Source organism: Phaseolus vulgaris, chromosome 8 (genome assembly GCF_051622355.1).
Source record: "Phaseolus vulgaris cultivar YP4 chromosome 8, ASM5162235v1, whole genome shotgun sequence".
Taxonomy (NCBI): Eukaryota; Viridiplantae; Streptophyta; class Magnoliopsida; order Fabales; family Fabaceae; genus Phaseolus; species Phaseolus vulgaris.
In genome coordinates, this window is record NC_143505.1 from 54,469,167 (window position 1) to 54,485,482 (window position 16,316).

At 30.5% G+C, this 16,316-nt stretch overlaps 1 protein-coding gene across 1 annotated transcript; it reads right to left on the reverse strand.

The window, feature by feature from the left end:
- Positions 1–1,158: 1,158 nt before the first annotated feature.
- Positions 1,159–1,973, reverse strand: LOC137823469 (uncharacterized). Its single transcript, XM_068628623.2, has one exon. It carries the CDS (start codon positions 1,715–1,717, stop codon positions 1,409–1,411), a length of 309 nt encoding a protein of 102 aa, XP_068484724.1. The 5' UTR covers positions 1,718–1,973; the 3' UTR covers positions 1,159–1,408.
- Between the last annotated feature and the right edge of the window lie 14,343 nt (positions 1,974–16,316).

The following is a 16,316-nucleotide window of genomic DNA, read 5'->3' on the forward strand; positions in this document are numbered from 1 at the left end:
CAATAAAAAATTAAATTTTAAACGTGTCTTTCTATGAATTATTATTATTATTATTATTCTATATCATATTATTATTATTCTATATGTTGCTTCTTGCACCGCCTCACTATCACCATCACTTAAACAAAATGATAATTTTTTTGTGTAATATATTATTGCAATTATAAGTTATCCCATTAAAAGTAAGACTAATTAAATATGAGACGAGCTCTAAAAACAATGTGATTTTCAATTAATTTGAAACAATAATAAAAAAAATACTTTGAAAATGAATATGTTAAAAAATGTGCCCTAATATTTCTTTTTTTGTTTTATTTTTTTGGAAGAGATATGCTTTGTTGGTGGAAATTAAAGAAAGAAAAAATTTCTATTATTGCTTGAAATTTGCTGTAATCATAAAATTATATAGTTTCACTCCTTATTCAATAAATCCCATTCATATTTTTCATCTTTAATAAATTTTAATTAATTAACAAGAATATTAGAAAGTAGTTTTAATACTGTTCAGAGAATTGTGTAGAATTTGGCAGAAGAGAAAATAGTTTGGGAACAAATAGGTTTGCTAAAGTACAATACATTATGTGTAAGAATAAGCCATTGGAATCAGATTAAAGCTAAGTCTAAATGTCAGAGAGGATCTTTAACTTCTGCTTATTCGTAATTAAAATGGTGAATGGCACCAAAAAAACAGTGAAACTAGTTAATCAAAGTGAAAACTAAGAAATTTTGCTTTTTATATTCTTTTTCTTTAAGGCATCCCTTGAGACTTATCCTCAACCTGACATCATTGTACCAGACAAAACTCTCACAGTTCCACTTTTCATAATTATCTTCATCAAATCAAATGCTAAAATTATAATACCAGCATATGTATGTAAACTGCTGCTTAGATCTTAGGAGCTTTGCTTTAACAACAAAGAACAGTGACCAAATTAACTATACAAACTGTCTTTTGTGCTTTTTTTTACATCAACATTTGGTCATGACCAAAAGGAAAAAGGCATCAACTGTATTTCAATAGTTTCTGTTTCTTTGCAGGACATGAACCTAGTCCTATGTTCTATGCTGACAAAATATGTTTCTTGTTCTTATTTTAAGCATATGTGTGCTCTAATTAAGAGAGACAGAAAAATAAAAATGGAGAAAAGGTATCAACTGTTTACAGAGCCATATATGTACATCTGTTTATTAGCAATGGGAAAATGGTGAAACACAAATAAAACATTGATCAACACCAAAAAGTAGGTCATAATAACTCTGGCTGGTCCATTAAATCACCTAGTGTGTTACATATATGATCCAAACTGTGAACAGAAAAGAGAAAAGAAAAATGATGACAGAAGAGGGAGGGAGGTGTGTGATGTTGTCCTTGGAAAGCAGGAGCAACAATTGGTATTCACAATATTTACTACATCAAAATTGCATATCTCATGCTGTCACTTACCATGAGATGGTTCATTTCAGAGACCTGTGAGAATTCCCCAGTTACCCAAACCCCATCAGAGCCATTAACCTGAGGGTGAGAAACACATGAGAGTATTGATATGGGGGCTTGAAGAATGCTGCACACAAGCCCCCAACCATGTTGCCTTCTGCCCCTGTCATCTCCAAATAGCTCAACACCGTTTCCTGCTTCAAACATGCTCTCATCTGCCACCTTGGAACTCTTTCTTGTGTTCTGAAAGTTTCTTCTCACTGCAGCTAGAAGACGCCACATCTTCTGTTTTCTGCTGTTTACTTGAGCTACCTAGTGCACAGATTTAGTATTGTATATGTATATATATAGTTCTGAAATGGTTGGAGTAAGACAGAATATTGGGGACTATGAACCCTGCAGAGAAAAACAAAGAGTAGTTGGAAGGCCCAACTCTTGTACAAGACTTTTAATAATGGTATTTAGGTGGTGCTGTTACCTAGTGCTTGTGTCTATCATAAAAGTGCCATTGCTGTGAAATGATTGGTAGATAATTTTATCTCCTAAACCTGCAGTGAGAACTTCAAATTCTCTGCTCTCTCTATATATACACAGAAAAAAAATGTCTATTCAAACAATTTATTCATTCATTTCATTTCTCAAAAATACTTAAAACACCCAATTCATCCAAAATGTTTATTTGAAAAAGTTTATCCAAAAAAAATACCATATTAAGTACCATTTATCTCCCATTAATCAAAGGTGGGGTCTTTTGCCCAACTTGCAGACAAAGCTGCCTAATTTACAAAAAGTCTCTTGAAGAGTCTTTTTACCATCAAACTTTGGGTTTACTTTTTGCTTAGTTGTCCTTGTGCATGCACCAGTTACACATTACAGGTTTTACCAAAATACAAAGAAGGAATTTTTAGGGTATAGCTTTTACACTTTACAGTTCATTTGTCTACAATATGAAGGGTCCCTAACACTAACACACACATGAAGCTTTGGACAGAACTGGTAGGGTGGTATCAATCATTGGGTTAGAAACCTCAGCAGAGAATCTTAACCATCCATGGCTCATCTTTGTACAAGGATTAGAACAGCAATTGATCAGAATAATGCAAAGTTTTTGGGTTCCCCACAAATCAAGAGTCAATATACCGGTGCCAAAATGTGATGCAGACCCATGTGGGGGGGTATGTCAATCAGTACTATACCTCCACTAAAGAAGACTCATCAACTCCTGGAAAAACCACTGTGAAGATAAATTTGCACACTTGATTAACCTTCATCACAGATCAATTAGCAATTGGATTTGGATTATGATTAAGCAAAATAATTATCATGCCTTCTTAGTTATCTAGTGTTTGAAACTTGACTCATTTGAAGTAATGCTGTGTGAGTCATGAGAGTTTGACTACTGCAAACAAGAGGTATTTAGTCCAAGATACGATAAGTACTGTGCAAAAACTAAATCATGAACATCTAATCAAGCTGTTCATTCTTATTTCCTCATACTTTATTTGTTGAATCAATAGTTGGATTTGTAAAAAAATGTGGACTTGCATGATCCACGACCATCTACAACAAGTCAACTCATCACAGCCATAAGGGTAGTACATGATTATACTAAAAACGCAGTCCAGCTAAAGTTGACACTGCCACCAACCTTCCATTTATTTGTAGTGATGTTAATTACTCCCTCTCTCACTTTCATTCCTCTTAGCTTATTCCATTGACTTAATTTCCTTCAACTCCTTCATCATGGACCAACCCTCATTGCCTAACAGGACCACACTCCACATTCACCTAAACCTCCCACTATTACTGCATTTCGAGTTTCTAATTCCCAAAGAAGAAAGTTTTTCTTTTACAAAGGAGAATCTTTTTTTCTTCAAGGTTTTAATAAAAACTCAATTCCTTTTACTCTCTCAATTATCCTTTAGTTAACAGTGTATTTCTTTGGCTTGATACATGAATTTGAAATGTAAGAATTTTTTTAAATTGGTTTTATTTTTAGGGTTTAGTTGAAGTAATATCTCTAAACTACATAGTTATCTCGTGTGTGAATCTATTATGAAATTAACTCAATCTTGTAGAATTGATTTATAAGATGAGGTTTGCACCTACTTATAAACTATAAATCTATAGACTCTAATGTAATTTAGATATTTATAGTTGATTTAATTGTAAATTAAAACATGATTATAAACGCAAACATTCATGTTCACATTCAGATCTTATCACATCATGATTCTCACACATATTCATACAATCAAGAAGGAATAAACACTTACATTAATCCATGAGTGATCCTACTTGAGAGTGATCCTACTTGAACAGTTACTTTATCTCCTTTGTCTCAATCTATCTCTTCGCAATTACGTTATTGTTACACACTTTTTTGATGACTAATCATGCGACAACGTTGATTTGCAGAGACAAAACCCTATTGCTCTTAATTCCCAATCTCCACCAGATATGGATTTTCATGAAGTATCATCAGGTATATATTCTCATGACAAATCTTTAATTCTATTATTATTATTAAATTATATTCGAGTTTAAAGTCTAAACTTTATGTCATATAAATCATTTTATACAAATTAATTTACATAATTTCTTACAAATAGTAATGTAAATTTATTAAACTTTGCTAGAATATACTCATATACCATCTTAAAAATATTTAAAAACATGGAGTTTGAGTCCTCAAGTGAAGGTTAAACTTATTTATAATTCATGATATATAAATATAAAGAGAAATATTTAGATGCATGCATGCAATGCATATCTTTTACGATGAAGCAAATCCAACGAGTTGCAATTTTTCGTTCTTGTTTATAATGCAACGTCATTTTTACTGCTTTAGGAATAAGTTAAAAATTTAGAAGTTGGTCACGGAAGAACAACTGAAGAAGGAAGTGCTTTTAGCAGCAAGTTTATCGCATTGGGGAGCAAGTAAGGATATTGCCATGTCATAGCACTGGTTCCTTGGATAAGCACCAGTTTCTATTTTTGTTTTTTTTTTATTCTTACAAAATTTCCTATTTCATTTTTGTGGGTCTCGTTTATGTGTGTTCCATCATCCATGGTTTTGGATAAAACTTTGAGATGACACCTTTTCTATGTGTTGCCAATTTTTTTTAATTAAAATTGAAGTTTTAACTCGATAAGTAACTTGATTATTAATGCGATTTTTTTTTGGAAATTACCACACATTTTAATCAAAGAAAAACATGATAAATGCTTAAATTTTGATGCTATGTTGTATGGTAAGAAATAAATTATTGGATCAAAATTCTTGAAAATGTTCCAATGTCTTAAAATCTTTTAACTCAAACAAAGGGATTTTCCTTTTTTTTTTTGCATTCCATGTATAATTCCTTTGAACCAGATATTTGTATATAGGAATTCCATTTGCAATGTCAAACCAATACATGGGTTGAATTTTTAATCATAACAATTAGCCATGAAATTTTAGTGGATGGAATTGATCCAATCAACAATCCCAAAAGTTAGTTAATTCCAAATTAAAAAACAAAATTATAACTAAAAAATATCATTATCTAAGATAATGTGAGATTTTGAAAAAAAATGGTGATCATACAAATTGTTAAACAAGGTATGTTCTTTGTGAATCATGATTGAATGTTTTGAATGACTCAATTATAGGGGATTAACACAAAAGCTAACTGTTTTTGGATAAGAATCAAAACAACTATGATGAACATTATAATCATTTACGAGAGAAAGAAGATTGCACTAAAATATTATTCTCAAAAGTTAAACACTAGAATTCAAAAGTTTTTAGGGTGCTAATAAAACAAGCTGTCACAACAAATAAAAATGACAATTCGAGAATAATGTCATAAACAATTCACGTCTCATCTTTTTTGCAAGTGAATGGAAGCTACAAATTTTAACCCACAAAATAATTATGAAAGGTATTCTTAAATTAAATGTTCTTTAAAATATTGATTTCCTAACTTTGAGTTATTTCTCTGTGCCTTATCTAAAAGAGTATTCAACTATAGTTTTCGTGGCAACAGAAATTACCAACAATACGAAATGAACCCTCGTTAATATCTTCTCATCAATCCACTTTCATTTGCCTTGATTTTTTAAAATTGTTTATTATTCGAGAATGATCAACAAATAAAATGATAGCTTTTATAAAAGAGTCATTATATATTTAATATTCTTTTAATTATTATTTAAGAGATCAAAATATACATTTTCTTTTAATTTTTTTAAACAACTTTTAAAGATAAAACTGTAATAAAGTTCTAAGTTTTAAAATGAATAGTATATGAGATACAACAATTGACTTATATGTAACGATGTTATCTTAATAAACTTAAAGTCAAAACATTATATTTATATTCATGATTATTTTTATACCTCGGTTAGTAGATTTATTTAAGTATACTCAAGAATCTTATATTTAAAGATGACAAAGTGAGTATATGTACAGACACGACCCATTAATTTATCATCATTTAGGTGGAGTAAGTCAACCTTTTGAACCGACCAACCCATATTGACCTGATCTGTCTAACTTCGCTTTTGACAGACCAGTTATAAATTGGGTTAAAATAGGTTGTACTGACCTGTTTTGCTACCCTTTTTGTATTTCTTGAAATCAAGATTAAATACAATTTAAATACAACTTATTTTCTTAATTTGAAACATGTAACATATAAGATATATAATAATTGATTCATTGATGTTAAAATAAACCTAACAATAAGCTATATTATTCTAGATGAATTGAGAAGAGAAAAGTGGTTGACCGAAGGTGATGGATTATACAATAGTGATTAAATTAAAATATATTTTGTGGCAACATTATCACCACAAGTGAGGGAAATACCTTAGTTTTTGTAGGCAAGAAAGTGAAATGACTTTATAATGGCAATGAAATAAAATATTGAACATTTATCTACATTATCTTCTTTCTTCCACTGGCCCATGTGACTTTATAGGATTGCACTCAATTCATAGTGCCTCAAGAAACTACATCACCATTATTTTAGTCTTTCAACTTTTTCAATTATGTTTTACTTTAAACTCATCAATAGAGACAACAATGATGGCTTTTCTTCCATTATCTTTCTATGCAAATTAGATTAGTGGTATATATAATCACCTTAAAACAAATGGGAATTCAGTTTCAAGAGTCAAAGTCAATTATCTTCACTAAACACCACATTTTGAGTGAGTATCATCAATATTGGTGGGGCTTAGATTAAAACAAATCATCGTACAAAAATGGGAGGTAAAAAAAATATCAAAATATTGTTTTTCTAAATGGAAAATCTTGAGAACCAAACCTCCTCTCAACACAAGTGTTTGTCGGAAAAGGGGTTCAAAAGTACTTTATCGTATTTGAGTTTTGTAATACTATTGAAAATTTTATATCTTGAATTATTTTCACTCCAGAGAGAAACTTTTTTTAATGAAGCAATTTTAGACTTTGTAATTAAATATTATCAGAATTTTTATTTCATTTTTCATTTATAATAATTTATTATGTACAAAGATTAACTTTTATAATAATTTTATTTATTTATTATAACTTTGTTATAAACAATAGGATAAAATGTGTTTTGCATCTCTTTAAAATTTCAAGAATACTAAAAACTAAATATGTCCTTAAAAATATTCATAATGTCTTTACCTCCCCAAACTTAAATACACTTTTAGGTTTTCTAGTAATAACCACGTAGATAAAATTGATGTTAATCACAACTTTAATTCGTGAAATGTATAATTAAAAGTTATATTAATTATATGCATAATTAACATTGCGTTAATATGGTTATTCTTATAAGTTTTTGAAATCCAATTTTATTGTTATGTATTGTTTTTTTATACATCATAGTTATATTAACAACTTTGATAATCATCTATAGTATATCTTCGTATAAGATAGTTTGAGTTATTGTAATCGTCTTTCAAAAATTCGGATAAAATTACTACAACTCGAAATAACATGAAAACTGATTTCATTACAAAACACTAGTCCTTGTAACAACATATATTTAAGATCTATAAATATAACTTGATTATTGAGGAAATAATTACTCAATCTTTTTTACTTAGTTACTAAATATATTTAAATTATTTCTCTAGCTTTTACCAACTTAAGCGTTGAAGAATCTTCTGCAAGTGGAACTCCACTCGGTGTTTCATCAACAAAGCTCGTCAACCATTTTAAAGAGGATTCAACTTGTTCACGACGTTTGGTACAAGCAAAACATATCGAACGTTGACAGTTTGATATATTTTACTTGAAGTTGACACCTCTTAGAATGCCCTTATTGGTTGTCGAACAATCAATCAACTCATAGTCATTATTTCTACGCCAGATATAGCTATGAAATTCCCTATCGAGGGTGGTACAATCATTACAGTAAAAGTCGACCTTAGGGAAACCATTGAGTGTTATGCTCAAAGTTCAAAAGTAATCCCATATTTGATCAAAGCTCCTTTGATCGACAATACCACTTAGACAGACCAAGTATTAGAGTTGCATGAAGAACATGACTCAACTTAACAATGTCATAATATCAAAGAAGTACTCCCAAATTTCTCCATGGAAGAGGAAGTGGACTTTTACCTCAAAGTCAAGTTCGAAGAAAACAAACCTTTTTTTGATGAGCTCGCGATAAAAGTCTAACTTGGCTCTTAACGCACTCAATTCACCAGGGTGGGCAAACACAATCAACCAATTGTTGATAAACGAAGTAGAATGAGGTTTTGTTCTCGACATGGAGCCTGGTGGACATGTCGGATATCACTAGCCTATTGTTCTCGAGGTAAAAGAATAGTCTCTTGCTAGGATTGTCAGAGAAATACTTCAACTAAAAGAATTCGCTTTTAAAGCTTTTAAAGCTTTTAAAGGAGGAAATGTAAATAGATAAAAGATTAACACTAGTCAAAGATACCCAACTGACCTCTAAATCGTGTTACAACTGATAAAAGTACATGAATATATTTATGGTCGGAACAATTTGGAGATAGGAAATTTTTTTGAAAAGCTTTGAGGAAAAATCAACTATTTAGGTGAAGCTAACTAGGTTTTGAAAAGCTTTTGAGAAAAATTTTCCTTCATTTTCTTTTTGGGCACATTTGGCTCAGAACCTTGAGAGGAAGCTTTCTTTTGCCCACTCTCGAGGGTTTGACTATAACCATGGTGACCGACGACATAATGGGGATCGTCGACTGGAGGATGGAAGAGAAATAATCTCTTATTCAGTATTTACCTCCAGTGAGAAAGAGTTAGTACGAGTCATAGACGATTCATCCCTTGTGAGAGCAAATTTTTTACTAACTAAAGGTCTATTTTTGTTAGAAGTATCAGAAAACGAAGAAGAAGAAGCCATTGAAAATGTACCTAAAAGGTGACGCAAATAGAAATATAGATGACTACGAAATGGAGGAAAGGTCTAAAGAAGGCAACACAACAAGGGGAAGATGAAGCAATGAAGGCAAGTACAACCAAATATTAAACATATTAAGCATTTCAAATGTTTCATATTCCACACAAAACATAAAGACACTCAAATGTCACGTCCTAGGACCACATGGCATGAAAAAGTGAAACTATAGTGGTCCAAGTGACATAATATTTCGTAAAATGCAATAATTGATCTTATGAACAAAAATCCCTCATAAACATGCATGGGGAACAACCCTACCATTAATACTTGTTAATATGTCGTACACCTCAGTTAAAAGGAAAACCTCGGTCCTGGTTAAGGTTGCAAAGTTTTAACCTTTAAGGTTGTGAAAATGAAACCTTGAAAGTTTTCACTTAAATCAAGCTCAATGAATATTAAAGCTCATTCACCTATCACATTGAGTCACTTGCATCTCATTCGTAGATTCTGAGGTTAGGGGACTTATGTACCACCCTACTCCAAGATATTCGAAGATACGACTACCAACTTTCAAGAATCGTGAATAAAACCACTGGTAAATCCTAAACTTGGAATAACAAAAACTAATTTCATTACAACAAACTGAATCATCTGAAACCTAGTAACGACTTATATTTGGATATTTACCTAAGCCTAAATGCTTATAAATATAGTTTGACTCTCCTAGGAGTACTCAATTTCTTGTACTTACTTACTAACTAAGAATCTTCTACCGATGAACTTCCACTAAGTGTTTCATTGACAAACCTCAACAGTCATTCTAAAGAGAATTCAACTTGGCCAAAGCTCAACTTCCTCAAAGCTTTTCCCAATCCATATCAAACGGTTCCAACTCATTTCCAAAAAAAAAAAAAACAATCATGTTTATTCTTTTAAGTTGAGATGTCACCGTTTATTTTAGTTTACAAATAATAATTATACTAATTAAATAATTATTAGTATGTTTTGATTAAATGTTGTATATATTTTTATATTATATAATACTATAATTATTTTATATAAGAAAATAATAAAAAATGGTAAGAAGAAGAGATGTTTCTTATTCTCTTATGTGTATGTTACATCACTTCATGTATAGAAAATATATAGGGAGTTTCTCTCCCAAAATTACAATCTAATTAGGTAGGATACTATTCATGAGATTCTATCATTATTAAATTAATTGCATATAATTGGGTACAATATCGTACAATATTTCATATAATTTGATAATTATTATTTCCTTAATACTCCCTTCAAGTTGGTAGCTGAAGATCATGAACCCCAACTTGTGTCGTAGCGTCAAAAAACGTTCCTTGCCCAGTGCCTTCGTAAAAATATCTGTGAGATGATACTATGTCGGTACATATGAAGGACTGATTATCCCATGTGGCAGTCTATCTCAATGTGTTTTGTGAGTTCATGAAATACTGGGTTTGCTGCTATATGTAATGTCGCTTGATTGTCACAGAAAAGTTGAGCTGGCAAGTTGCATGGCACCTTTAAATCCTGCAACAGATATCGCAACCAAACTATCTCCAAACAAGTATTGGTCATCGCGCGGTATGCTAATGATCTTGATACGTTTGTCTATTTTTTTGATGAGATAATAGAAGAACCAAGAAAAATGCAATACCCAGATATTGATCTACGAGTTGTCTGACAACCTCCCTAGTCTGAGTCGCAATAAGCTGTCAATGTCAGATTTTTTCGAATGGCAATAGCAATCCTTGTCTTGGTGATCCTTTGATGTACTTTAGGACTCGAATTGCGACATCCCAATGAGGTTTTCGTGGATCCTGTATATATTGACTTAAGGTCCAAACTGAAAATGTAATGTCAGTCCGAGTAACCGTGAGGTATATCAGTCGTCCCACGAGTCGTCTGTATTTGATTGGATCCTTTAATAACTCTCCATCGTCTGGTGTGAGTTTTAGGTGTTGTTCTATTGGAAATAAATTTGTCTGGACGAGCACCTGTGAGTCTCGTATCCTGCAAAATATCAAGCGCATATTTTATTTGGGACATGTAAATACCAGCTTTGGAACAGGAAAATTCAATCCCTATAAAATATTTTAGGTCTCCAAGATCTTTAATGCGAAATTGTTGTAATAGACAATCTTTAACACACTGAATTTCTGTCAAATCATTTCCTGTCAAAAGAATATCATCCACATAAATCAAAAGGACAGTAAATAATGAGTTATTCTGTCTTGTGAATAGAGAGTAATCTGTCTTGGACTGTTGAAATCCTACAGATTTAATCACATGAGAAAATGTTGAAAACCATGTCCGAGATGCTTGTTTGAGACCATAAAGGGATTGTTTGAGTCGACATACAATGTTCTCCCCTGTCGATGATGCCCGGGTGGCAAGTCCATGTAAATAATTTCATGCAATGTGCCATGTAAGAAGGCATTTTGCACATCTAGTTGGTGAGTAAACCAATTGTTGGTTGCTGCAATGGTGAGGAGACACCTCAAAGTTGTTAATTTTGTTGTTGGTGAAAAAGTTTAAGAATAGTTGACACCTTCAATCTGAGTGTACCCTTTGCGACAAGGCGCGCCTTATATCTGTCGACGCTACCATCTGAGTTATACTTTATTTTATAGACTCATTTGCATCCAATGGGTTTCTGCCCAGCGGGTAACGATGTCAAGGTCCACGTTTGATTTAGCTGCAAGGTGGAAAGCTCTTCGTCCATTGCTTTTTTCCAATTTGGATCAAGGATAGCTTGAACATAAGTGTGAGGTTCTTTGGTGGCTGTTATGTTAGCAAGATATGCACTATGTGTAGAAGAAAATCGTGAATTAGAAAGAAAATGATGCATAGGATATCTGGTTCCATTCGGTCGGTCTTTGGCAGTGATCAAATGATTGACTTGGGATCCCGTTACGTAGTCTTGAAGCCAGGAAGGTGGGGTGATGTGTGACTAGATCGTCGAACAGTAAGGTTGGTTGGAGAAGGTTTGGTAATGGGTGCTAGACTTATTGGCATGGGAGAAGAAGGTTGGTCTACTGGGGTCCAGGTGTATTATGACGAGTAGGAGAATAAGGTTGGTTTGATGGAGGTTCAGGTGCATTGTGACAAGTAGGAGAAGAGGGTTGGTTTGATGGAGGTTCAGGTGTATTGTGACGACTAGGAGAAGAAGGTTGGTTTGATGGAGGTTCAGGTGCATTGTGATGAGTAAGAGAAGAAGGTTGATCGAGTGAATGTTGGACAGGAGTGGGTAAGTCAATGTCAATAGTGGGCAAAATACCTTGTAATGAAGGTGAGGAAAAGTGTCTGCATCTATATCAAATAATTTGTATGTTTTTTTTACTGTGAGGATAACCAATGAAGATGCATTTTCGGGCGCACGAATCAAATTTCTGCTTAGGTGAAAAAACAGTTGCGTAACAGAGACAACCAAAAGTTTTCAGGTGAGAAAGTGAAGGTGGTTGATTATATAGTAGTTCAAGAGGTGATTTATTTTTAGTAAAGGTGATGACAAGCGATTAATGATATATGTGACGGTTAAAACACATTTTCCCCAAAATTATAATGGTAAATTGGACTGAAATAGGAGGGCTCGTGTTGTGTTTAAAACGTGTCTATGTTTGCGTTCTACTACTCCATTTTGTTGAGGAGTGTAGACGCAAGTGCGTTGACATTCAATACTTTTTTGAGAAAAAAATCATACATTAAAATAAATTCCAGTCCATTGTCAACGCGGATGGTTTTAATAGATGCCTGAAATTGATTTTGTGCAAATGTAATGAATGACTCTAAGAGATGCTGGGTTTCAGATTTGTGATTCATAAGAAATAGCTAAGTACATCTAGTATAGTCATCAACTATAGTGAGAAAAAAATGTTTTCCAAAATGAGTTGGGGTTTTATGAGGACCCCAAATGTCACAATGCAATAGATTAAATGAAGAATGAGATTTTATTGTGCTTAAAGGAAAGGGTAGCCTTGTTTGTTTAGCTTTGGGACAAATACTACAATTATTATGAATGGGAAAGAGATTTTTACTGATAGGAATAGGTAGTAAGAAAGATACAAGTTGTAGACACGCCGGATAAGGATGTCCGAGGCGTTTGTGTCATAAATCAGGGTCCATCGATATTTGAGATGTGTGGGCTTGGTTTGGGAGAGGGGACATGTAGTATAAGCCTGGATCCGTAGTCAAGTCCTACAAAACGCAACCATGTGGAGTAAAAATGACACAACAATTTAGTGAACTGATTATCTTACTAACGGACATAAGATTTAAATTAAAAGAAGGAACACAAAGAACATCTTTGAGAGTGATTTTGTCATTAAATTTAATTGTGCCCGTAGATGAGATGAGCGCAGTTGAGCATGTGGGCAGATTAACATTTGGAATAAATGATGATGAAGTGTGTGTGAAAAATTGTGAATTAGATGCAATGTGATCGGTTGCTCCTCTATCCAAAATCCATGGTTTCGTAAAAGCAGAATTAGAAGAGGAGTTATGGGCAAGCATAGAGCTAACAAACATGTCACTTTTATCGTTATTGTTGAGCGTGTAAATAGCCTTTGCCAATTATTGAATTTGCTCGGCACTAAACCTTGTACGAGGTTTCTATCGAACTCGTTACTGATATCTTCTTTGCCAAACATGATTTTTTATTTAGGGATAAAAATGGAGAGGCTGTCAGGCACCAAGATCGATAATTTTTGTAATTAAAAGTATAATTTATAAAATTCTTAATGCATTATTATATGAAGTTTCATTCTTAATAAATAAAAATGCATAATTATATTAATTAAGGTAATTATGATTAGTATGTTTTTATATTAACTCTCAAATTGTTTTAATATATATATATATATATAATTAGCAAATTTATTCAAAATAATAAACTTTCATAATATAAATATAAAAAGGATACAATTGGTAGTTTAAAAAACGTTTATATAGAGGTAGTATATAGTACATTGACATAATTTTATTCATTGTCCCTTCAAGTGGACATTGCTTTGTGTATCATACATGAACTTATAATTGATAAAAGAAAAGTTTGTAGTGGGTTGGTGGGTGATGATGAAATTTGTGGTAGTGATGAAGAAGGTGGTCAAATCAATAGAAAAATAACTTTGAGAAATGGAGAAGAAGATGAAAAATGTGTAACTAAAACTTTAATATAGATGATAAAAAATAAAAGTGTGTATCTTATATTAATCCAAGAATTCTTAATATAATGCATGTTAGACCAAATGAAGTCATTCTCTTCTACAATTTGTTTAAATGTAGGCATATAAGAGTAGCTTTAGGTGCTACTCCATTATTAGAATGAGATCTATTAAGAACAAATTAGATTGTCTCACAACTACTTTTACCATTAAAATCCAACCATGTCACAATTATTTATCAACAATTAAATTATTACAAATAGTAATCCTCCATTATGTTGTTATTAAGTGATTTGAGTATATTTAGGGGTTTATAAGTTTCTTTTTTTCTATTTTGTAATTTTGGTGCACTAAAAATAATATATATTTATATTTGAAAAATTTATTTAAACTTAATCATAAAATGATAAGTAAAATGAAGTTCAATTAAAATTTTAATTGCATGATATCATTCAATAAAATATTTTGATAATTAAAGTATATGGACTAATAGATGGAAAAAATATTTGAGATATTATTTCTCAAAAAAGGGAAATAACATCCAAAATTTGAGTAGTATTAAAAAAATTCACTTTTTCAATTGCTTTAAAAAAAATACTTGCTCCTTACAAATAAGAGCATATCGTAATGTTAATTTTATGTTCAAAATTGTATATAAAAAAACATATGAATAATTTAGCACAGTAACATTTGTAGTAAATTGAAATTGATCTAAATTTCTTAACAGCATTATCAATATTTCAATCTTTAATTTGATCTTATGATTACAAAGACCAAATATTCTCATCAAGTTTAAGAAATTTACTTATAAGTTATTTAAATGTTTGATTATCAATTGTTTTATACTTATTAGCGGAATCTAATCTCAAATATTTCATATTTTATCCTAAACCATTTAAAAATAATAAAATTAAGTTTTTAACAACTAAAAAAATATATTTAGTTTTGATATTAAAATTTTGTTAATGAAATAATTGAAATTAAAGATAAAATATAATTATTAATTTGATTATTAGTATCAATCAAAAGTATTTTTTTAATGTGCTGCATCAAATTTAAATATGTACTACACGTTAACGATATCTCATCCATCTAGGTAACTAAATAGTTGAATAAATACATTTCGACATCCAAAAATAAATTAAGAGAAAAATTATAAGAATTCATATATAATAATATCATACTAATATGAGAATTAATCATGAAAAAGTATTAATATAATATTAATTTAAAATTTAACTTAAAATTTGTTCCTATAAATAGATTCACTAGTATCATGTCAATATATGTATTTTGATTCTAACTTTAATGTCAAAATATCTTTTGTATGAAACTCATCCTTAATCGAGACCAAGAACTTTGAATCTGTTAATAATAGATAATAAAAGACAAAAACAACTTTTTTATGATCTTGGTGTCCACCGTAATAACAAGAAAAACGATAGAAACTTAAAAGTTTGATGTTAAATTTTTATATGAAAGATTGATATTTTGGTATTAATTTCATTTATGAAATATCAAGAAAAGCATAAGCCTTTGATTTTAATATTTTTATCATTAAATTCTTTTTTAAATAAATGGTAAAATGCAATTAAATGGTAAAATAATGATATATTATCCTCTTTCAAAAAAATTATAATATTTTTCAACATTCATGTCATTTAATTTTATTACTTTAAACATTTAAACATCATGTTGTTATTTTATTTTTTTCAAAAGATTTTCCTTGCTTTAATAAAATAACAGAATAATTTAGGGATTATATTTTTGAAAATAAAAACTAGAAATTAATTTATGTTCGTCAACAATCATAATATATCTTCTTTTAAAAGAAATAACTATTGACAAAATATTTAAAATAATATCTTATTTTGGAAAAAAATTGAAACAAATTTTCAGAAGTTCGTTTAAGAATGATTAAGTTTCAAAAGGAAGTGACTTGGGGAAATTGCAGCTAAAGATATTTTTGTTCTCATTTTTACCTTTCTAATCAAATTTCATTACTTTAATAAAATAATGTTAACCAGTATAGGAATTATTCTTTAGAAATTAATGAATATAACTTAATTTATGCTTCTTTACCGTCGTAAAATATATATTTTTTAAAATAACTAAAAATTGAAACAAGTAGATTTTTTAAATTATAATATTAACTAGTTTAGAGAATATTTTAAAATTTAAAAAACAAAAAATTAATGTATATTATTTACCATCCTAAAATGTCTTCTATCCTATTTTTTTATATAAAAAAAATCTCATCCTACTTATTTAAATGCATATCAATGCTATTTGACTAGAAATTAATGTATGCTACTTTATTAAATGAACATAAAT